At 43.5% G+C, this 23,612-nt stretch overlaps 1 protein-coding gene across 3 annotated transcripts; it reads left to right on the top strand.

Annotated features, from left to right (window-relative positions):
* The first annotated feature begins 816 nt into the window (after positions 1 to 816).
* Positions 817 to 23,369, top strand: VGLL2 (vestigial like family member 2). Of its 3 annotated transcripts, none has more exons than XM_069235367.1 (5): positions 817 to 943; positions 1,312 to 1,774; positions 8,178 to 8,469; positions 16,352 to 16,840; positions 21,588 to 23,369. In XM_069235367.1, exons 2-5 carry the CDS (start codon positions 1,694 to 1,696, stop codon positions 21,629 to 21,631), a joined length of 906 nt encoding a protein of 301 aa, XP_069091468.1. In that variant the 5' UTR covers positions 817 to 943; positions 1,312 to 1,693; the 3' UTR covers positions 21,632 to 23,369. The 3 variants fall into 3 exon arrangements, with proteins under 3 accessions (XP_069091468.1, XP_069091467.1, XP_069091466.1); XM_069235366.1 differs by having other exon boundaries at positions 819 to 943; positions 8,175 to 8,469; positions 21,751 to 23,369; XM_069235365.1 differs by having other exon boundaries at positions 820 to 943; positions 8,175 to 8,469.
* Positions 23,370 to 23,612: the final 243 nt, after the last annotated feature.

The following is a 23,612-nucleotide window of genomic DNA, read 5'->3' on the forward strand; positions in this document are numbered from 1 at the left end:
TATATGTTGTCGGCTGTATGTTTTAACAAGTCTAATGAAAGTGAGAGCAAAGGGAATTATGTGTCAATGCATTTTTTTTTCCATTCAATTTCAACCATGTGTTTACTTTGGAGGAATGAACTACTACAGCCCCTTCGATGGGAGAAAGGTGACTTTTGGTTGTAGGTTCAATGCTATTTACAAACAAAGAATGTGTCTTTGTGTAACGTAAGTGGTGCTCGTGTAACCGATACCTTCGGGTCGACTCCGCGCTATATGAAACTGCAAAATAAAAAGTACACAAAATATACCCTGAACATACGGTGTTCGAATATGGGTTAATCCCCCCTTGAAATGTCTGCTGGTATATTTAAGGACTGGTGTGAGAATCTGCAAACTGTCGCATTATTAATCACAGCTTACCATGCTTTCTCTACTGCATGTCGTACTACACCTAATGAAATTCAAATAAAGGCATGTGTTAACGCATGCTGTTAGCTCTCCCTCAGGTAAAGATATCAGGGGAGTGCTGTACGGAACTCTTGAATCTTGATAGCACTAAGCATGGATTTATATGATGGTCATGCAGACTTTTTAGTGTTATTCTTTAAAATAAGTAGCGCTATCAGTCAAGGTTTAGGACAGGTGCTGCAGCAGCTGCATGCTATCCCGCACCCGTGGCTCAACCCCTACTTTCCCTGGGTGGCCTGGTGTGCGTGCACGGGGCACTACGGGAGGGGCAGAGCAGGTGGCTGCGGGGCGCCTACCCTCTTCATTTCTGCCCACTCTCGGCACACGCCCCCTGTGTAAAAGCTGTCTCTTTAGTCGGACGAGATGTTATTTACGAGAAGTTGTTGAACGGACGGCAGTACTCTGTCACCCCCTGGGAAGCTGCTTACCATATGTCCAGAGCACTGCAGGGTAGTACAGGGTCAGCGACTCCTGCGAGGACACCTTCATGCAGGTACATCCACCAATGTACCTTTTGGTAACGGCCATATTTATCCAGTGGATATTTGCTGCGATAACGAAAAGATAGTATTAATATAAGTTGCAAATGCATCAGCATTGCAAATTGATTTGAAATTATGCTGCACAGCGATTTCTCAGTAAAAACTAAGCAGAAGGAATTATTTTATCAATTACATATTTTAAAATGTTCTTGCGTCATCTTTGTCGGAAACTATAGGAAATTCAAATGTTTAACATAAGTTTCGTTTTTAAACGAACCTTGTAAATCAAAGGATATGTCGACGGCACTAGAGCTTTATACGCACTTTTTAGTGTCAGTAATTCAAATGTTTGACATCCAGTCCTTCTTCCGTGTCTAAGGTTCCAACACTGCAGGGAAGCAGAAACTATTCAGCGACGTTGACAGCCAGACCTCGAGGCAGAGGCCACGCGCTTGTCCCGGCTCGCTCTCTTATTGGCCGCAGTTCATCCACTTTCCCGGCCTTCGGGTGACGTCACACGTCAGAGCGTGCGGTTTAAATGCCTCCTGAGTGCAGAGCCGCGGCTGCTCCACTGGGACCACGCTTGGCCTCTGCGCTGAAGAGATACATAGCGTGTGTGTGGGAAACTCTCGGACCACCGTCTGCACCTGTCCGCTATCCCGCAATGGTCTAGGGCTGCCGGCCGCCAATGAAGCGACCGCCTGTCCCCTGCATAGGAAGAGTTGCAAGAACATAAACGAAAATACCAGCTGCCTCCAGCCATGAGCTGTTTGGATGTTATGTACCAGGTTTATGGTCCACCCCAGCCATACTTTGCAGCAGCCTATAGCCCATACCACCAGGTACGTAACTCCCCGTTATTTAGGTATACATACCAACATTTGAAGAAATATTAATTTCTCATTTGCATTAATTTTGATCGCACTGCTTAAGGCGATATTAGCAATTTAGAGGGATCAAGGAAAGAAAGGCGATGTGTGAATAATGAATAAGTTTCATTTTCCTTCTAAGGGTGTTTGTATGGACATGCAGGTCTGTCATATAGCTAGCTTGGCAGACTGTAGGCTGAATCAGATTGTCGGATAGTTTAGAGCACCTTTTCCCTGAAAGCATGTCGTGTTTGTAATTTTGAGAGCACCCCTTCGCAATGTAGTTTATAGGTGGGTGTGGGTGTGACAGCTGCTCTCTTGTTGCTCTCGAACATCTCGTGTCTCTCATTGCTATTGTGTGTGTGTTTATGTGGGCCACTATGATGCCCAGAGGGACGGCCCTTGTTTGATTACATTGCATAATGTTACTAACTGTTTAATGAGTCATTTACTGCAAGCACCACGCCCACCCGTGCGCCCCTCACGCGGCTCTTGCGCGCAAGCTTTCAACATTACGGACGCTGCCCGTCTGGAAGGCTCGTGCGCGGCATCCCTGGCATATGGAGGGGTTGCAAAGGCTCGTCTTTTCTGTAAATGTTTAACAATGGATTGTACTTGATGATAGCGCCAAGAATGCTGTATGACAGGAGAGCTTTCATGCGAGCGCTAGAAAGGAACTTGCCTTATTTACATCGATCATACAGCCACACGTGAAACCTTTGTTAGACGAATTGGTGGCGGGATGTGGTGCTCGCTGTTGCATTTTTCTATTTCCTCTTGATGCTGTGCAGGCCATCATCAAAACCGAGATTGTGGTCATGACACCACCTTGCCTTAAATGAAGATAATGGATACTTTGGTACAACAAACGTTTGATCCGTGTGCGGCAACGCTTTGTCGCTGCTCACAAGTTCTTGGCACGTGTTTGTTTATGAGTGAACCTGTTTGATCAACAGTATATAAGAAAAATGCGCGTTGCGGATTTCGTCTCCCTACCTATGATCGGCGTAGACATAACAGGACTGCTTCACTTCGGATAGCGACGTCCGAAGCGCCACTGAAGACATCGTGCAATTCTCTGCTTTTTATGTGGCAGTTGTGTTTTGTGAAACCTCAGCACGTGTTCCTCTGGATCGCGGCAAGGCCTGAGCTCTCAGTTTGCAGGACCCTCCGTGCATCACTCTGCACCTGTTCCTTCCTGTGCTGCTTCTGGAAAGCATTAGCCAGGGTGAACGAAATTCGTTTTCTTGATGACAAATTTCAAACTAACGCCGTTTCTTTTAACTCCTTGGCCCTGCCGGTATACGCCTCAGGTTGATCCTCCGTAGTCTTGTTATAGTGCTGTAGGTTGAGATCGAAAACGCATCCCGTGTTCGTATTTGTCCGAGAGCATTTTACATCTGCATCGCTCTGGTGCACAATTAGTGCGGACCGTGGATTTTGTGGACTTGAGGCGTGGACGATTTGCTAGTTTATTGCACTAGCCTCAAATAAAACCTAGTATCAACAAGTAGGGAATTTTAACTTAAAAGCAAGCGTGGAAGCATTTTAGTGTCGTGTATAGATGAAAGTGCGCACAAGCTCAACCAGCTGGAAACGCGCTGAAGAAAAACGCGTAGAGTGCATCCAACGCAAAATGCGTGACTTGTGTCTGTATTCTGAAACGCCTTTCGCTCTTTCCGGGAAGCCGTGCTCTTTCCACAGCGGACATCATTGTCACTGACAGTCAGAGCGTGCCAATTCTCGCATAGCATCACACACTCCTCAAGGCGCAACGCTTCGTCTAGTGGGGGAAAGGAGGGATTTGGGGGTCGTAAGGTACGCTGTCACCTGCTTCCTGGGCTCGGCCGGTCAAGGGCTCGCTTCTAACACGACGCGAGATGATCTGTGGCTCCTGACAGAACCGACGCAGCCCTTCGTCCTTCTAAGGTTGATACGTTAAACACTTGTGCATTAATAGATCAACTTCTGTCACTGCTATTTTGAAACGGTCACATTTCGTACATAAAATACATTTATACCATAGTGACAGGAGGTACGGGGTATGCCCGCCCCCCCCCCCCCTTCCCCCAAGACATTTTGCACCATAAATGGCTTTGCCTGCTCGGTCTCAAATGTATGTAGCAACTTCATATTTCTGAGGCCTGCTCCCACAGAATTGTATTCAACCCTCAGGTGTTTCTGGGCGCCAATCACTAGATAAGCGGAAGCCCATCCCGTGGTTCTGTTGGCATCTCAGCGCTCTGCCGACGCACTATGCCCGCTTCATCTTGCTGCCTGTTCTTAATTTTATAAGATACATGAGCACAATAATAAAGTAATGTATGGGGCGAAGAGTTTTTCCAAGGAGCCCAAACCCGGAGCTGCGGAATGCCAGAGTTCCTGAATACAAAAGCTGCCTAGTTTGTAATCTTGTATTCCACGTTATCCCTTTGTTTTCACCCCTGCACACGTTGTCTCTTTATATCAGGTTCACCCTCAAGTTCTCCATTTTCCCCACTTTCTGTTGTGTTAGGTTTCTTTTCATCGCCATTTCTCTTTTCTGCTTAAGCGTAGTCGACGTCTGATGAAAAATGAGTTCCGGTCATTTCAAAATGAACGTCGGTGTCTTCTTGCACAAAGTACGCACTGCTTGCTGCCCCCTGCAGCAGCCCTTGGGTGTTCAGGGACACTTGTAGCTTAGATGATCTTATTAGCAGATCACTTTTTTCACTAGTGCACTGAAGGTTTGTACCCCCCGCCCCAACCCCAACCCAGAGCAAAACAGCATGTGTACAGATTTGCTAAAGAAGACATTTATTTGTTTGCACTGTTTGTCTTAAGATAAACATCCTGCATAGCTCACTACGCACAACTATCGTGTTGCACTAGTTATCGGTGAGAAGCATTCGTGCAATGTGTTATTGGGCTGCCCTGAGCCCCGTCCTCGCAACGTGTAGGCTGCGCAGTCTCTTGTGACATACAGGACTGCAGTGCAGTTGTTGTCACGTGCAACGCAAGAGCCACGTGTAAACTCTATATTACGCTATCATGAACATTTTATTCATAGCCAAATGATCATCCACTTGAAGCTCTGGCAGTAGCTGGCAGCAGATGCGCGGTTTGAAGGGAGGGGCTGAGCGTCCGGAACTGACGCATCGGTTTAACCTTGACAACAACGTGCAAGGAGCATGAGATTGAGCGTTTGTATCTGTGTGCATGCTTTATAACACTATGGCACAGTGCTCAGCCCGTCTCTGTTATCGGGTTGTCAGACAGGGGTGTACCTTTTCTTGGTGCAGCAGGTGCAGTGGCACCGGGGCCCGCAGCATATTAACTATTGCTGTATTTTATAATTCATACAGCAGTCAGGGGCTCGACCATTCCCTTCCTTGCACAAGGACCTTAACACACCCGCTACGGTACTAGTGTCACCTACATTTTACACCTTCAATTCCTAGCAGGGACGACTCCACCTTTATGGCTCCAAAGTCGACATACTAAAGACTAGTAAGTTACACAGTAAGACAGTCGCGTATGTGCACCGCTCTGAAACATCTACACGCCAGGAGCAAGCGTTTTATGAAACAGGTTGTAATGCACATATCTGAGTCATGTGTGCTTGTGCAATAAGAAAAATAATCGCACTTATTTGCAATAATGCGCGTAATGCAGTCTATTGCGCGTTTTTGAACGGATAAGATCTAATAACCCGCGCATATCAGATGGAGTGCTTCGAACGCCGTTTACACTGAGCTTGTGGTGACTTCGCGCTCGGTCGCTGGAGCTCGGGAAGCTTTTTAGTGTGAAGGTTGCAGTTCTGTGCGCAGGGAGCGTCCGTGGGTGGGCAGCCACAGGAGAGGGTCCGATCCACGACTGTTTTTCCAGACGGTGTGCAGGAGGACGGCTCTTTACCCCAAGCAGGGCATACGAGCCCTAAAAACGAGGCATCCGGTTGTTTTATTGCAGTCAGTGTCAGTCAGTGCCCTAGAGCGCAGTAGGAGCGACGGCCTGTATAACCAAGGACCATCAGTAGTGGCAGTTGTGGTAAAAAGATGGACAGAAGATTATCTTGTATCGCAGTTGGTCCCCAAAACCCAGACCCCTACAAAAACGATCTCTGCAGGCCACGGCGCTTAATTTATGCCCTTAGTGTGCACCCACGCTTGTTTTAAGGGACCTAGACTTGTTTTAACTCATCAAATTTTGCCACAGAAGGGCGAAAATGAAAGGAAGATGTGGAGGGATAAACGGGGAGCAACCAGGCACGAGAATGAACCTGAAAGAGCGCGGTAAAGAGACGGAAGTGGAAGGAAAAGAGCCATCTGGTGGAGCCGAGACTGGGCACCTTTGACGTTCAGCAGTGCCGGTGACGGACTCATTTGAAAAGCACTGGGCACGGACACTTGTTTTGTACTCATTATTACTATTTGGAAATTAAACTCTTGGGGCAACGAAGAGACTGGGCACAAGGCGATGTTTTTAGTCTGAGGTACGCTCCCTTCCTCAAACTCTGCTGCAAAGGGCCATACTGTCTGGAAACCAAATGTTAGTGTCACACTGCAGCAGGAAACCTTCCCTGGGTATTTCTGCTTCCAGTGACTTGTCGAGGGGCATTTGTGAAGGATGAGTGCGTTGATGAATGTCCGGGCGGGTGGTAGTTATGGTTGAATGGATGGGTTGATGAATGGCTGGGTTTCTGGGGCGGAGTGAAGTGGGACAGGTAAGGTAACATCGATAGCAGAATACTCTCCAGGTTTTGTCAGTGTGTTTATTAAGAGATGTTCAGTTTCCACCAGTGCTGGACTTAAAAAAAAACCATTTACACCAGGAACTCTTTAATTGGGTGTGAAGTTGTGGCAGAGGAAGGGGTGGAGTCACGAAAGGCAGAGCTTGAAAAGCGGTCAGCCAACTTGTATATTTATTTTAAAATATGCTGCAAAGAAATTGACAACAATGACAGTATATCTATTCAAGCAATTTTGAGTGAGTTGCATAGTAGTATAAGAGAACTCTAGTGGTTAATGCAGGTCTTGGAGAGTTCAGTGATTTTGTCCAGTCAGAGTTGTGTAGTAGCATAGAGGGTTGATGCGCCTGCTGCAAAGCACAAGATCTAACACACAGATCACAGATTTGTATTTTATGTGGATAGGTGGGTGGGCTACTGCTTTTGACACTGAGATCATTTTGTTACGTCCAGTTCATAAGTTATATCCCTTCTAATATAGTACTTTGATCTATTTACTAGCCTCAAGGAGGTGTATGCAAACTGCAAGTCTTGGGTTTAGATCCGTATTGTTTTCTTTCTCAATCGGTTGTTGCTCTAAGATTTCATAGAGGTGTTCCTTTGGGGAGTAATAGTCTTTTTAATACAGCAAACCACAATTACTTCCCTAGGTTTTATAGCCTGATTTTGTGTTTTCCCTGACCATTCACTATTAACATATCCTGTCTACAAGTATGGATGATATACGACTCCTATACCTTATAACCCTCATTGTCTTACGTTGCATTTCTTGGACATTGATCTACACACTTTAATGATTTGATTTATTGTGCCCCTGCTTGTGATGTAAAGCACTCTTACACCTTTACACTAGGGTGAGTTGCGCTATAAAAGAATTCATCTAATGATTTGTGTAATTGTTCATACAGATAAATCTTCAATTGTTACAGTACAGACATATCTCTAACACAGTGTGTTGAACAAAGTAAAAAACCTGCCTCCAAGTCATAGTTTCTCTCAAGTAATTTTGGAGTGATAAGCTGGGTACCTTTGTATCCTTCCATCTAGGTGTTAGGCTCCAGTTGGTTCCCAGGCAAGATGTCAGCTTAACAAAAGAAGGGGCAATGGCCCTTTAAATCAGGCCTTTGTTTTAGGCGTGTAATAAATAAAAATAGGAAAGCCCCCTCCCTGCCTGCAGGTTGTTGCTCTCAAGAGAATTCAGGCAACACACAGGCACTGCTGAATTATGTCTTAATGTCTGAAAATGATAGAAGAAATTCAGCATATTTCCTTGGGTATCCTCCAGAAATGGCTACAGGAATTGGGTTCTGGCGGGTTCCCCCTTCTTTCCATCACTGTTGTCCACACAGACTACAGTCCGCTTTTTGAAGGCGTGCTTTCAGACTAGGGACCATATTTATACTTTTTTAGCGCCGCATTTGCGTCATTTTTTGACCCAAAAGCGGCTCAAAATTACAAAATACAATTGTATTTTATAATTTTGAGCCACTTGTGCGTCAAAAAATAACGCAAACGCGGTGCTAAAAAGTATAAATATGGGCCTAGATGTTACTGTCTTTGGTGTTACCGTGGCTCTTGAGCACGCGTTGCTGACTGTTTCTGTTGTAAGTTGGTGCTGACTGGAAGATTTTCTCCCTCTCCCCCCAGAAGCTCGCCTTTTACTCGAAGATGCAGGAGGCCCCAGAGAGCGCCAGCAGCGGCAGCAGCAGCGGCAACTCATTCTCCAGCCAGGCCCCGGCCAGCATCAAGGAGGAGGAGTGCAGCCCCGAGAAGGAGCGGCCGCCGGAGGCCGAGTACCTCAGCTCCCGCTGCGTGCTCTTCACCTACTTCCAGGGCGACATCAGCTCCGTGGTGGACGAGCACTTCAGCCGGGCCCTGAGCCAGCCCAGCAGCTACTCGCCCAGCAGCTCCAAGGCCTCAAGGAGCGCCGGTGCCTGGAGAGGTGAGTGATGCCAGGCAGGCCAGTCTCAGACCAGGGCCGTCCAAGCACTGAATGGGAATACGTTGTGTGGTGAAAGCACACAGACAAGGCCCAGGCCTTCAGTCTCGGTGGCGCACGGAATTATGTAGAGAGGGGTGTTGGGATAAGCTCAGGGAGCCTAGTTCACTGATTGTGAGTGATGGTGGGTGAGGGAGTTGGGGGTGTAGGTGGATGGAAAGTTGATAGAGCACAGCCAAGACACGGAGTGTCACTGACCTCAGGGATCCTGTGCACTGAATGGCATCCATGTGTTCTTACTCCGGGATCAGGGGCAGAGAAACACAGCCTAAACGTTCATGATTGGTCACTGATGAAGCCAGTGTGACAGTTGAAGGCTGGGGTTAAAGAATCTCAAGGTCTCCACTTGGCCTCAGTGGACTGAATGGTGTGGGGAGGTGTGAAGGGATACAAGGAGCCAGCCCTGTCCACTCACTCCCTGGGGAGGCTCCGAATCTCATTGGCCCTGTGCATTGGCTGGGGTCGAGACGGCTCGATAACACAGCCAAGGCAGGGACCCATGCAGAGCCGCTTTAAGGCACTGGTAAAGTATGCAATTGCCCGGGGTCCCTTTGAAAATTAACTTCCTCAATCTCATCCCTAATTCTCTTTCTCAGTTTTCAAAGTTAAAGAAATTATCAGTTGCCATCACGGGGCTTGAATTGATAGAAAATGGGTAATACAGTTCACAGTTGTTCTGAGGAAGGCCCCCAAAATATTTCTTCCCCAGGGCCTCCAAAATGACATGGGGGCCCTGTGCGCTCAATGCACGAGGGACGTAAATACAACACAACCAAGGCTGTCCTCGTTTGCAGAAGCTTGTTATTTTAGTGATGAAGTGGTCATTGACTAACACTACTTTTTGGTCTCTTGGCTCTGTTATGTGTCTCTGCTTGCAGACTGTTGTCTGAGGCGTGTGGCCTTTCCCAATGTGAGATCAGCTTTGTGGCCTTTCTTCAGACTCGTGTGAGTGTGATCAGTGGGCATTCGGTGTTTCAGTTATAACCTGCATTACGTGTCTTCGTCCTCCATAGTCAGTGGCGTTTGGCCTTGATGCATATATTGATGTTTCCTTGTGAGAGTGGCCTCTAACTACAGCGTTTGCTTTTGGCTGTCCATGCACATACCAGAGTCTCTCTACTCAGTCTGCATGTTTCCTTGTTTGAACCACCATGGCTAAACGTGTGCACGTTATATAAGTGCTCCTGGTCCAGGTGTTAGTGTATTCTGTGTCTCGGTGCTGGTACATGTTCTGTTTCTCTGGATGTGTATTTTCTTCTTCCTGAGGTAGAATTTTCTTTCCCATTCCCTGGATTTATTTTCCGCACTGTCATTGATTGTTCCTGCCTCAGTGTGCTTTGTGTCTTTGTTTTGGGGTGTTGGCAATCAAAGACTTTATGTATGCTGTGTTGCCATAAGTCCTTTCTCAGTATAAAGTGCTCTTGGATTGGTTCTTAAAATCCCCATTTGTATTGGTGAATGAGACTAGAGGCATGGATGATTACAAAGCAGTGTCTCCCTTACCTGGATGGAGCTTCACTGTTTCATTAACGAGCTCCCTGATGCAGATTTAGACCTTAAATCTACTTCAAACGCTCAAATGAATGTGTTGTCACCAACCAGTCTTTAAAATTCTGCACTTATCCTAGATAGTCATCACGTTGACAAGCTCACCATAAGTCTCTTCGAAATTGATAATATGTAAAATTATAGATACCCCTTTTAGGTTGAATATGAAAATATGTTTGGAAGCCTTCTGCAAACCCTGCATACCAGCCTCTGATATCCTTACTGCAGTCGACTTTTGAACGTCCCTAGCCATCTGTAATAAAGAAATGACCTAGGCGTTCAATAATAACTTATTACAGTTGAGTTGTGATGTCACGATGCCCCTTGGCAGAGCAAAAAAACCGAGGAGAAACGCAGGCCACAAAGCATAATTAAAGCTGTGCTTTAAGACGCGAAAACAAAGCCTGGCCTTTCCTCCCTCTGCTCTGTTTTTCTAGATGAACAGTGATAAGCAGAAAGGATATGTATGTGCATGTGTGTGTGTGTACAAATATAATATATATATATATATATATATATATATATATATATATATATATATATATATATATTGCAACATGTTTTATTTGTTCCTTGCTTTAAGTAATTGTAATTTAAATGGAAGAGCACCACATCAAGGACATAAGTGGTTTTTGTCTAGGTGTACAGTTTGACAATGTATTATAAGGAATATACTATACAGAAAAATTACTCCTTCTGTACGTTATAAGTATATTACAAGTTATCTCGGAGTTCCATGGCCTTACAACGTAACTCTGCTTTCGCCTTGTTCCTCTGTATGGGCACAGAACTCCTTGTGTGTGTGTGTGTATATATAATATCTATATGTAACAATTCTCTGGAACGGGTTTTCTTAAATCAATTTTCCTAACTTGGTCTGTTTAGTTGATGGGTTTGTTTACCTCCTCCAGAAAAGGCTCAAGGTAAATTCGAAAAAGTAAGTGAATTCATTAAAAAAATGTTACCCCTACTTGATATGCACAGAACATATAACTAGTCACAAATATACAAATCAAATTAATCATAAACCCTTCCTCACTTTATTAAATGCCCTCCATAATTCCATAATTACATAAATCCATAATTACACTCCTAAAGATGTATTTGTTGTCTCCTTAGATCGGGTCTAAGACTCAATTACAAAATGGGCTAACATCCGTCTCACAGTAACATAGTAACATTTGGAGCCAACAGACAGTACATGGTTTATCGATGCTAGCTCATAGGTCGTTCCTTTTGTTCTTTCTGGGTGCCCCCTGTCCAGGCACCTTCTCCCTCCTTAATGAAAACTCTAGAATAGAACACTAAGGATATATATACATAATCTTTCCTGAAGAATGTTGATGTCCGGAAGCTGAGGTCTGCTTGTATCATCCTATTCAATAAGTTTTGAAAATGGGGCTTTGCCTGTCATTAGATCTAGATGGCCTCCAAGCTTGGGCTTCAAATGGCAAGCGTACTTGCAATTTTGCCAGTTAGTTTCTTGAGGTATAGCTGTGAGTAAAACAAGCAATAAGTACATCAAAAAGTCCAGAGGTTATTTGATGACATATATATTTCGCATAATTATATATTGGCAATATCACCACGCAGAAAGAGCAGCATTGAATTATATGAACAATGAACATTTAGTCACTGAGCTGTGAAAAAGTTATAATTATAGGAGTAATAAATACCTGCTCACTGAGGGTCATTGTACTATTCCTGAAACTAGTCACACTTTTAGGATAACGTCATTGTGAAAGTGAGGAACAGTCTCTCAATTTAGCGAAGATTGTACGACATGACCACAGATTAACTGGTCAATTGTGCTCCTGGACTCTGCTTGTGAAACAATGCACTGATGTTTTGCAGGAAATATATAAATACGGGCTGAGGAAAACCAGAGGATTCCCATTATCCAAGGCAGTTTGGAAACCACTAGTGTTCTGCCTTGACCCATTGATGGAACAGGAGAGGAAACCCTTTTCCTACTTTCAATTCTTCAGTGGTGGAAAGGTAGACTGAGGTGGGCAGTGGTAGGTCATTGGTGCACCACTGTCCTCTGTTCTGCAGAGCCAGGTTCCCTATACCCAGATGTCCGCATGCCGTTACATTCAGGGAATTCTACCAGGAGTAATTCCTAATTCCGGAGAAAACTGTTTCTGCTCTTGCCCCTTTTGAATAATTCACCTGTTAACTTTTTACCTGTATGTAAGCCAAATGAGCTATTTTGCACACAGACCTGATACAGTGGACACAATCTCCTCTCCTACATGCAAAAGATGTAGCCTCCTCGGAGCCTGTAACTGTGGAGTTTAAAATGTATGTAAGATGCCTAGAATCGCATTATCAAGAGAATTAAAGGGATCTCAAACCATCTATATCAAATATGTATTGTCTTTGGGGGATCTGGTCCAGGAGCGAGTTTGGTCTTGGGGAACATAGACTTGACATGATTTGTTAACTGAAAATGTGACTTGCGGGCTAGTTTTGACTCTCATAAAGAAAATGAGAGATTAGCAGCAGGAGTGGCTTAAAGAACACAAACAGAACACACAAAGTTTGGTTACTCCTGCCTCTTAAAGCCTCCTTTAGGGTTTACATAGGCCAGACTACTACAGTCCATGCTCAGGTGTAGCTTGAGGGCCAGCTTGGTTTTTGGGAAGCCAGATGTTCAATTGTGAATAATGATTCTTGAATTATGGACAACGCTCTGGTGAAGGCTGTTGTCCAGGAATTGAGCCTTGTACCCACTATGCCACTGTCACATGATTCGTTTTGGGCTGGGATTATGGGAAAAGGGCTACTGTGCCTGGTTCACTATTATGTCTGTTGAAAAGTGTAATGTAAATACAATTTTTCATGATGCTTTTGGTTAAAAGAAGTAGGCTTCAAGGTTGGGTTTCATGGTCAACTTAAAGTTTTCCTCTTGTGTGGGTTGACATTAACATTTATTTGCCTGCCACGTCCATGATGTTTAAGTTGCCACTGTAGAAATGCAAATGACTAAATATGACAATGTGCTATGGAAAAGATTAATCCTCCATGGTAAATCTATTGCACCCTTATCACTTATCTGCAATACTCTTCCGACACACGTTGCAGTCCTTACGGAGGGATATGGACCCATGTGTATTCTGAGTGCATGCTCATCTTCAATGTCAAATTGGCTGTCATGAAAACCAGGTGTTAAGACACTGCGCCTGTCAAGCTGCCTGTTTTCAAAATAATCTTGCAAACAAAAAGAAACCAAGAATAGTCAACCCGTGTTTTAATATAGACGAGTCGCTCCTGGTTGTCTCCGGCGCTGTAACGTAAAACCAGCCGTTGAGTGGGTATATGGCGCTCCTGCCTTGATCTGTTGTTGGAAGTCTATTCTGGATACCAGAGGATGTGGCAGTGTGGATGGGCTATTATAGGGAAAGGAGGAATATGCCCTGACAGGCTCTACTATCAGTCAAATGGACATGTTTGTTCAAGACCCATGGACAGATTAGATCCTGCCACCCACTCACAAACAGAGAGGAATATGATAGTGAACATCTGAGTCCTCTGTACTTCCTTACAGTTAACACTTAGATTAACTTTACTGGGGTCATTTATTGATATTTGTTAAAAACATCTCCCTTATCATGCTGGGAAGTACGGAAGTCTCTATGACCAGCATTTCACTGCTTGGTGTGGAGGATCTTTGGTGCAGGAACTTTAACCAACTGAGATTTCTTCCTATTATGCAAGTGTGCAACTGGCTTGTCTTCCACAACAGAAATCAAATTGCGGGCCATATTTTCAAAGATTTTCTGTCTGATTTGACAGGAGTGAAGTTGCTGCGCTGCATTAACGGGAGAGAGCAGCACTGCGCCTCGTCAAACAAATGGCACAGTTGTGCTCTGCTGGCGTATTGCACCTGCCTAACACCTACTCAGGCACCCTTGCTCCATAGCGCAAGGTTATCTGCATTAAGGTCAGGATATTGTGTGTGCAGGAAATTGTACCTTCCTGCACAAAAAACAATTCTTTGCAGATAGTTCCTCTTTGTATGTGTGCTGCAGAAGGCAAAGAAATAACGAAGACAAAGATAGTTCTCATTGTTACACCAAATTCAGATACATCATATTGACTCAAATCACTGTCTATGTTTCTTTGTAGTTATGGGTTTGCATCCAAATCCATCTGTGGATGCACAGGAATGCCCATGCACCACCCATGCAACTCTTACCTGACACATAGTTTCTCAAAGCAGGGCCACACGCTGCCTTGCCTTACTTTGCAAATACCAAAAAGGATTCTTTGTCAGGTCTGCAGCAAAAAAAGTGATATGAATCTTTGAAAATCTGACCCTGTATTTACTGTGGCACTGGCTTTGTTGGCCGAGAGCATCTGTAGTGTAATGTGGAAAATGGCATAATTGAACTTTTTCAACCTGCTTGACTTTATCTTTAGCACCTGGAGTACTACTCAGACATGAATGCCACTGGCACATAAACATCACTTCAACAAAATGCCAGAGGTAGCAGCAGTGACCTCGCACACCCTCTGACCTTCAGTTTCACTCTCTCTCACACACACACACATGCTTACACATAAACACACATTCACACCCACACACACCTGCAAGCATGCACACAACATATATTTGAAAGCATTTATTTTGCTTATCTCAGCTGCTAGGAAAAGTCGTTTTTCAGCTAATGGTATTCCATCTTCATTGTTCATTATTAGTGTAATAAAAAAATAGAGAAAACAAATAGTGGAGCCCTAGCTGTCGTCCATATGTACGGGCTACTACTGTGTTCCTGGCACTGATTGTGCCACCTCCAAGGCCAGGTGTCTCAAAGGCAGATCAAGGGGTTGCAAGGGGCAAGCTAGGAGTTGTAGTAACCCATGGTGACCCATAAATGACACCCATGTACTGATAAGGTACACCATTCTAGGGTCGGTCGCTCCACCTATGTGCAAGGCTTAGTCAAACGTTTACCCAAAACCTTTAGTTTTATTTCATGCTATGTGCATTGATCTGTCTAAAGTTTGAAACTGAGGTACCCTAGGTAATAGCTTTCTAAAACTGGTGCTAAATCAACCTGAGGTGTTCATTTTATTTAATTCAAGAACAAGTTAGGTGTGTAGCTGAAGCAACCAGCCCTGCAAGGCGGATTGGATTCGCAAGAAGAATCTCCAGGAGAGAAGCTGAGCTGCTAGGACAAAATTGTCATTAAGTTATAAGTGATTTGCAAAATCATAAATTATGTCTTAACCTAAACCCTAAAAACACCCTCTCCACCTAAATACTCTTACCCACCCTAAACCCTAAAGTTACCCTTGCCACCCAAACACCCCTACCCATCCTAAAACCTTAAAGTTACCCTTGCCACCCAAATACCCTTACCCACCTACCTGCAAAATACTTACATTTTTGTTGTGAAGGCATGCGTGGTAAAAGTATATGTGTGATAAAAATTTCTGGCATAAAGACATGCTTGGTAAAGGCATGTGTGTAGTAATGGATGCCTGGTAACGGCTGCGTTGTAAATGCTGTTTCCCATTTGTAAGTATATTGCTGTGTGGTTTGAAGGGTGATGCATGGTTATTTGGTATTTGTGAAGAGAATAATGGGGGATAGTGTGGAATTGGGAGACAAATGAATTGTGTTGCGGGTGGTAGTGTGGGGCAAAAGGTGGTCGACCTATTATATAATAAAGGAAATACCTAAGAATGAGTTTGAAATGGATTACTGCGATTTTACAATTTGTGCTCCTCTGTTGGATGACTCATTATTTCATATATTTCTTGAAATAGCAGTGCAGTATTATATGTTCACAAAGATATGATACTCAACATTTCCAAATATCAAAATTACCAGATTTTTTCTAAGCAGCCTCGTGACTGACTTGTAGCTTTGGATTGCGCCAAAGCAATGTGTCAGCGGCGGAGGGTCTAAATCAGATATAATTTATCATGTGCGCCAGAAAAGTCCTAAAACAGAATATAATTTGCATCTATTATTTATTAATTATTATTATGATTATTATTATTTATTATTTATTTAATATTTATTCAGTGCAACCACTATCCTGAAACTATAGATTGATGATTGAAGTACACAATTTAAACTGTGCACTGGGACAACTGTTTTGTTTGAGAGGCAAGCTAGGTTTGTGTAGTCCAGTACTGCCGTGTGTAAAGGAGATTGCTTGGACTGAATTCTTCTCTAAGTTGGTTATTTGTTTTGTAGAAACATGTTATGAAAGGTGAGAAAAGTCTTCATCTCATGCTTACCCTTTACTTCTTTCCACAGATGCTTCTGGATACCCAATGAGCCAGAGAAGTTTCCCTCCATCCTTCTGGAACAGCACTTACCAGCCTTCGGTGCCCTCCTCATCCTTGGGAAGTCCACTCACTGGTCCGCACCCAGAGCTGCCTTTTGGTTCTGACCCATACTCTGCTGCAGCTGCTGCATCCTTACACAGTCATCTGCACCAGGGACCCCCAGAGCCCTGGCACCACCCAGCTCACCACCACCATCATCACCATCACCACCAGCCATACTCCCTCAGCTCACAGAGTGCAGCCTATACGCGTCCTTCCTCTATGCATGAGGTCTACGGCAGCCATTTTGACCCTCGGTACAGCTCCCTCCTGGTGCCAACCTCTGTAAGGCCACACCGACTTCCACCCCCACCGGGAACATCACAGTGTGATCTGGGGAAGGGTGAGCCTTCTGCATGGACAACACCAGGCTCTTTCCCAGGGCCTCCGGGCGACATGAGTCTCAATGTAGACACAGGTAAGGACACAAAAGTGCTATCACATTATCACCAGCAAATGCAGTCCTCAACTGTTCCACCTTGCTGCTGGTGAGTCCATTTATGGGTACATTAGCAAGAGAGTCCCCCATAAGTAGAGTTGTCTTATCAGTGGAGCTTATAATGGCTCGGTCAATAAAATGTGATCTGTAATTGTTCTATTTGAATAGCTGAGAAGAACATTTTTCTTAACATTTAAATCATTGACAACATATATTGAAACAATTGATTATTAGCTTGAATATTGGCTGCAGAGAAAGGTGGACAAATGGTGAGATAACATAAAATCGATGGTTTATTTTGTCAGTCTGATTTATAATGTTCGCATAGTGTGGGCGTTGTACTGGAGGCAGAAATAATGGCCAAATGTTGTCCGTCAGGCTCTCCTCCACCTCCATTAAAATCCTTGCTCATCAGTCAAACCTGGTGTTTCTCCAGACAGACTTACTCTTCCTTCCTCATTCTTTTACCATCTGTTTTCGCTGTCATAGTGCCACATCTTCTTACATGTTTTTCACCTAACCATGCTTCAGAATCTGAAATAACCTTCACTGTGATCATGAATGAACGTTGTTAATGTAGCTGCTGACATGTCTTTTCATGCCCTTGTGTTGGGGAAGATGGATAATGCAATCTAAATTTGCTGTTAAGGCTGCAGCTAAATTTGGGCGGTAGGCGTTCATAAAATGTGACAGAGGTCCTGCCCCACCTATGTAGCCACAGCCTATCTGTTATTGGCTGCCTCTAAAGTTAAGGGGGGACCTCTTGAGGTCAGGGATGAAGTAGTGAGTGGCTTCTGTAATCTGAGAAATAGGCAGGGGTATCACAAGTCTTGCTCTGGCTTCATATCTGTTTGCCTTCAAGGTTACTGTGAGAGGAGCCTGGTACATCCACTCAACTGAAGGTGATAGTTTCTTGTCCAATAGAAACACACACATGATTTTCTGTAACTAGTAATGTTATCAGTTTACAGACTGGGACCAATTAATCAACCAAGATCAAACTGGTAATCCTAATGCAATAGTAACATTGATTTTTGATCTGGGTCTTGTAACTTAATTTCCAAGGCGAAGTCTTTGGAATCTTGACTAGCTGAGATCATGCTATGAGATTCCTGAACTAAACCATGAAATGCAAAGGACTATTAAGACCCTTTTAGCAATTTTAATGAGTTGGTCATGTTAACTGATGAACTTGCAACAGCTAATGGCCTGCTGATGGCTAGTTTAAGAGTTGAGACCTAGAATTGGTTATCAAACTAATTATGCATTTCCATATCTAATAGAATTGTAGAGCTCTAACCTCAACCAACCATATGTCTGCAGCGAAAGCCAGGAGGAATGCTGTCATTCATCTCTAGATATGACTGAGATAAATTAAGCTTCTGGTGCCATCTTCTTGGTAGCAATTCTTTAGCTGGGTCAAAGTGATAAGATAACAGCAAAAATGAGCTTTTTATGGGTAATTAAAGATAATCAATTAGTGAGTTTTTATACCAACTGTTTTGTTTGGTTAGTTACTGGGGTTGTACACAATAATTACTTTTAGCTACAGTATGAGTCAGCTGCCAACAAGTATAGGGGCAAAATAATTAGCTTTTGGAACAAATTAAGACACATTGTAGGCTAATATTGAGATGCTACCAATATATTTGTACCAGGGGTATATAAGGACCTGCTTCAAAAGTGAATTTGTAGAGTTTGATTTAGCAGGACATTTATTGAGCTGACGATAATGAAGGAGCACTATAATATTATATTGACAGTATTGTGCAAATTTAGTGCATGTGTGCTCTTGAAGGTTCTTGAGAGCTGAAGCCAGTCGAAAATGAAGGCTTTCCACAATTAAATTTGCATACATTGGGACTCTATTAAGAGTGGGGGCTGCTGGTTATTGAGTGTTAATTGGTTGTGCTATAAAAGCTTCAATTTCTGCAGCCCAGTGGAATGTGAAGGAGGGCCAATGGCTTAGAGGATCAGTTAGGGCAGGGAGTACCCTCTGTGACCGCTTCATGAGTTGGGTCAAATGAATGAATCATGATTTTCAAAATGTAGTCAATGAACTGGGAAAATCCTCAAGAGCCAGTAAATACATGAATGCACATTTCCTTTTCTGCATAATTTGTGGTTACGAGAACCTCATTGGCTAACCGCTGGGGACATGTAATGAGCTGCAGCAATTAATGAGCTAGAACAGCTAATAAGCTGGGAATGAAAAATCAGCAGGGCCGCCTAAAGAGTCTGAACATCTGGCGGCAGTGAATCTAGCAAGACACTTTAAAAACAATAGAGAAAAGTTATTGAAATAAAACCCGTTTATAAATATCCGTGACAAGCAATGGCCTGTTGGAATGATTAATGAACTATGATTAATTTGATGCGAGTTCATGTGCTTTTTATACACATTTGTGTATTTCTTTAGTAGTTATTGATCATCTTAAATTTGTAAATGATGTAAGATTGATTGATTGCTTCATTATGTGTCTGAAAAATAAGTAAGTAGCCTCCAGTTAATGAGTCATCTCCAGCAAATGCATGTTTAATAGTTTGGGTCATTTTCTTGGGACAGTTTACAAACATTGGGCACCAAATTTTCTACTTAGTTTGAAAATCAGTGCGGTTCAGTTCACTAATTGGTTAAGGTCTAGAGCAATAAACCCAATAAATGTGCTTCCAGAATAATGAAAGGTATTCTGAGGGCATTGTTTGAAGTACTTCATGGTGTGCTAATAATCACCAATGAGCGTTTGAAAAAAATAATTAAATCTCAACAGATCATTAATTTAGCTCAATGCATTCATTAATAAACTAGTTATGCTAATGAATGATCTTTGGTATTTAAAGTCTATGGGTAATTAAGGGATGTACAGTGTTCATAATTATGCTTCCATGATATCTTAATTACAATCTTGGACTAGCTGTTGAGGTGGCACCAATTGAATTCCTGTGATTGAGCCATGAAATCAAGTTCTGTGACCAACTAATTAATGTTCGGGATTGATCATTAACCTCTTAGGGCATACGACTTGTCTTAATAATCAAGGCTTTACAGCAGATAAATTGATGCCAAAAACCTCAAAAGTGTGAAGGCAAAACATTGTGATGGGGTGGGAATAGCAGATTGCTACGAGAGAGGAAGGTCTGGTCAATGAGGGGCGAAAAAAGCAGATCCTTGAGGTCAGTTAGGTGAGTAATTGTGGGGATGGGCACAGATAAATGCTGGAGGGGAAAAATTAATACAATGTGCTAAATAGTTCATCATGTGGGACACACATATATGGCAAAGTTAAGAGCCAGCCAGTAAGAGGTGTAGAAAAAATAAGGCCATGCCAAACAATACTAGTTTGGGTTCAGACCACAGCTCATTGGTTTAGCATCAGGCTTGATCATTTGTGAGGAGGCTCCTTCTCTGCTTGATTTTTGTTCATTCTAGTTTACTGAACTCTCGTATTAGGTGAACCCACTACCTACCTCACAGTGCTACCTCAAATATATACAAAATGGTTCTTTGTTTGGTGCAGGAATGCTCTCTCCACTACAGTGGCTTTCACCTCCCGGATCCTCTTCTGTATTGCCTCACTGAGACCCAGTCACTCCTTTAGGAAGGCAAACCAATACTTCCCTAAAAAAAAACACTTTTCGAAGTTCTGTTTTCAGTGTTCTTTAAAAGGCAGCACGGCTGACACTCCTTGATTTCTCTGTCTCCCTTCTATATCGGTTGTCCTGTTAGAGGAAGGGGGTAGTTTTGCAGGGGTCCAGTACTGGCTCTCGTCTCTTTTGGTCCTGGACGTTCACTGGCTTTGTTGGACTGAGAGACCCTGAACTTTGCTCTAGGATACCTGTATTCCTCTTCATCAGGCATGGGGTAACTTGGTGGTATTCAATACCGACTTTAGCAGGATCTTGATACATTTGTCAAGCAACCATTTCTAAACTTTCTATACCTGGGAGGGAACACAACGATCAGATAATAAGTGTCTGAGACTAAAATAGGGTTTTTGCCTTTTAATTTCGGTGGTGAATTGGTCTCTGCCCTTTCTCACCTGGGAAGGGGGTGCTAGTGCCCTACAAGAGATGGCGCACTCTCGGTATATTGGAAGAATAGACCCTCACATGAGGTTTTCTAATCCCATCAAGTTATTTGTGGTTGTGGTGTGCACTTCTCGAATAGTTTTTCAATTTTTCACTAGTTTTAAAATTCCTGTTTCTATTTCTAATATACAATGTCTCTGGGGTATGGTTGGTAATCACTGATGGGGGGGATCCTCTTTCTCCTGTTCTCTTGTGCTGTTCTACTTAGAGCTATGTAATTTGACTTTCACAACAGATAATGCATGGCCCTGTAATAGGCCTGCAGTGTGGCTAGTTGGTGGAGAAACAACTATTCTAAAAATTCTGCACGAAAGGGTCTTGTTTATTGTGGTTGATACTTAGGTAGGCACCAGGGTTCCTGTTTCGGGGAATAATTACCCTGACAAGAAAGGGAAGGGCTTGCAGTGAAGATGACTTCCAGTGCGCCTTTTCAAGGTCACGCGCAGCAGTCAGCGGGCTCCTCTTCTCCCGCTTTTAACATTTCCTTTGCTCTCTCTTTGTTCTGCTGACTTACTTCCATGCTCTGCTGCTACAAACTAGCTTTCTGTTTCTTGCAGGAAATCTCTTATGTGTACCTTTCTCTGTCCTTAAACATCTTGTGCCTTTTTTCTTTTCCCCCACCTGTTTACATTCTCAGGTTTGCAGCCTCAGGATAAGAGCAAGGATCTTTACTGGTTTTAAGCGGCCCTCCTTTCAGACTCCCTGTCCCTGGTGGTGGCGGTCCTGACCTGGTTGAGGGGGTGGCACTGTCAGAGCTGCAGTGCTCTTGGTTTGTAACCACTTCTGGTCTTGGTTTGCAGCTCGACGTTATTCCTTCTGTGGTGGACCCCTAATGAGCTGACCTGATAAACTTTGAACCAAAAACAGAGCTTCGCCCCGCAGAGCTGCAAAGGGAAATGGATTGGATGCATTGCCACCAGAGCAAGGACACTCCTGAGCGCCACGCCACCCGGATAGGTGCAGAGAAGCTGAGGCAGAACCCATGCACTATCCACCGCAAGGACAGCCCTGGAAAAGCGGCCAGGAAAGCCCAGATACTCGGCATTTAAAGAGACCGCAGTGATTTCTTTGAAAGCTAATGGCTACAAATGCGGATGGATCTTTTTTGTGAAGTGGACAAGCGTTATTAACTGTACTATGGACAGCTGAAGTGAAAGCTCACATGGGCTCTTTACTTTAAATTCTGGTGTTGTGAATATTTTTTAAAGCTGATGTGAATTATTTCTTGCCAGTGGTGTGATAGCTACTGTATATTTAAAAAATAACTCGATTTGTATATTTTATTTTGTTATCCTAAGACTGTTCATGCGGGACAATGAACTTTGACCCTGGAAGAAGTTTGTCGGGTAAATGAAACCTTCTGGACTATTAAAAGCTGTGAGATCTACAACCTTTCAGAAGGGTTTTGTGAGTGGTAGGGGGCTACTAGCAGCCACCTGCCATGGGCTTACAGGGAGCAGCTGTTATGGGGACAACTGCTCAAGCTACATGGCTGCCAAGATGGTGGATGTTGCCGTCGAACTGCTGAAGGTTCTTTTTCTCTCCCTCTTTTTTACTAGAAACAATTTGCATTCAGGGGAAAACTTTTAGGAAACCAATATCCTTTTGAGACTGGACACTGTCAGATGGACGATAGGCTTACACTGCCTGTCAAGCATGGCTGATTTCTACTATTTCCTTCCGTGTTAGTGTGTTTCCTCTGATTTATTTTTTATTTATTTTTAATCCTTCTCTTACTTGCCACATGTCCACTGATTTACTCTTCTCTCCCTCTCATGAAATAGAATGAAAATACTCTAGTTTTCTGAACTTCACTGTCATCTTCGTCTTGTTTCTTTATTTCTCACCTGCTCTTTCTCTGTAGCTGTCTCCGAGTGTCTCTTGCTTACTCTTCTTTGTTGTTTGTTTTCTTTCTTTTCTCTCTGCTCTCTATTTTTTCACTTTTTATCTTCTGTGTCATTATTTTGTTCATTTGTGCTTTGTATCTTTCAGCTCTCTGCCCTCTAACTCTCTTCTGTTTCCTTCTGTCCTTCCATGAACTCCGCCCTCAGCATCTTCATTTTAGGTGCTCTCTTCCTCTTTCTTGTGCTTTTCCCCTCTTGCTGTGTCTAGTCTGGCCACCCCCCTCTCCTCAGCCTTTCCCTCCCACTCTTTACATTGTCACTCCCCTATTCTGCTCAGCCTCCCTCTCACCACAATGTATATGTATCACACACTCCACCTTCACTCATGCACTCACAAGCAATTATGGTGCTCCATTAGGCTTGGATCCCCTCTCCCTGTCCCCTCTTTCTTGATCTCTGTTTCTATATCTTCATGGCTCTCCTTTCACTTGTTACTTTTCTCATTCTGTTTTACTGAACAAAGTCGATGGTTTCATTGTGGAAGACACCACATTAAATACAATATGCTTCCTCCATTTTCGGCCATTGTTGATTTATTAATAGAGCGCGACTACATACTCCATGCATCACGAAGGGACAGTGATTGTCCAATCAGTGAGTTTATTTTCCTAAATAAATTAGCAATAACCAGGGCCATGGGAATTATGTGCCAGGGGATAACAAAATTACGTGGCAGCGTTGCCAAAATTATGCGGCAAGTGAAGACAAGCTATTCAACCTAATGCAGTACATTTTGTGATCGCATCACGTCCTAATTT

The sequence above is a fragment of the Pleurodeles waltl genome, chromosome 5 (genome assembly GCF_031143425.1).
Source record: "Pleurodeles waltl isolate 20211129_DDA chromosome 5, aPleWal1.hap1.20221129, whole genome shotgun sequence".
NCBI lineage: Eukaryota > Metazoa > Chordata > Amphibia > Caudata > Salamandridae > Pleurodeles > Pleurodeles waltl.

What these genes read in the sequence shown, in the direction of transcription:
- VGLL2 (XM_069235365.1), top strand. Translation starts at nt 1,694, where the DNA reads ATGAGCTGTTTGGATGTTATGTACCAGGTTTATGGTCCACCCCAGCCA. An exon ending in CCTATAGCCCATACCACCAG is followed by an intron (nt 1,775 to 8,174) that starts GTACGTAACTCC and finishes CTCTCCCCCCAG; the next exon opens with AAGCTCGCCTTTTACTCGAA. An exon ending in GAGCGCCGGTGCCTGGAGAG is followed by an intron (nt 8,470 to 16,351) that starts GTGAGTGATGCC and finishes TTCTTTCCACAG; the next exon opens with ATGCTTCTGGATACCCAATG.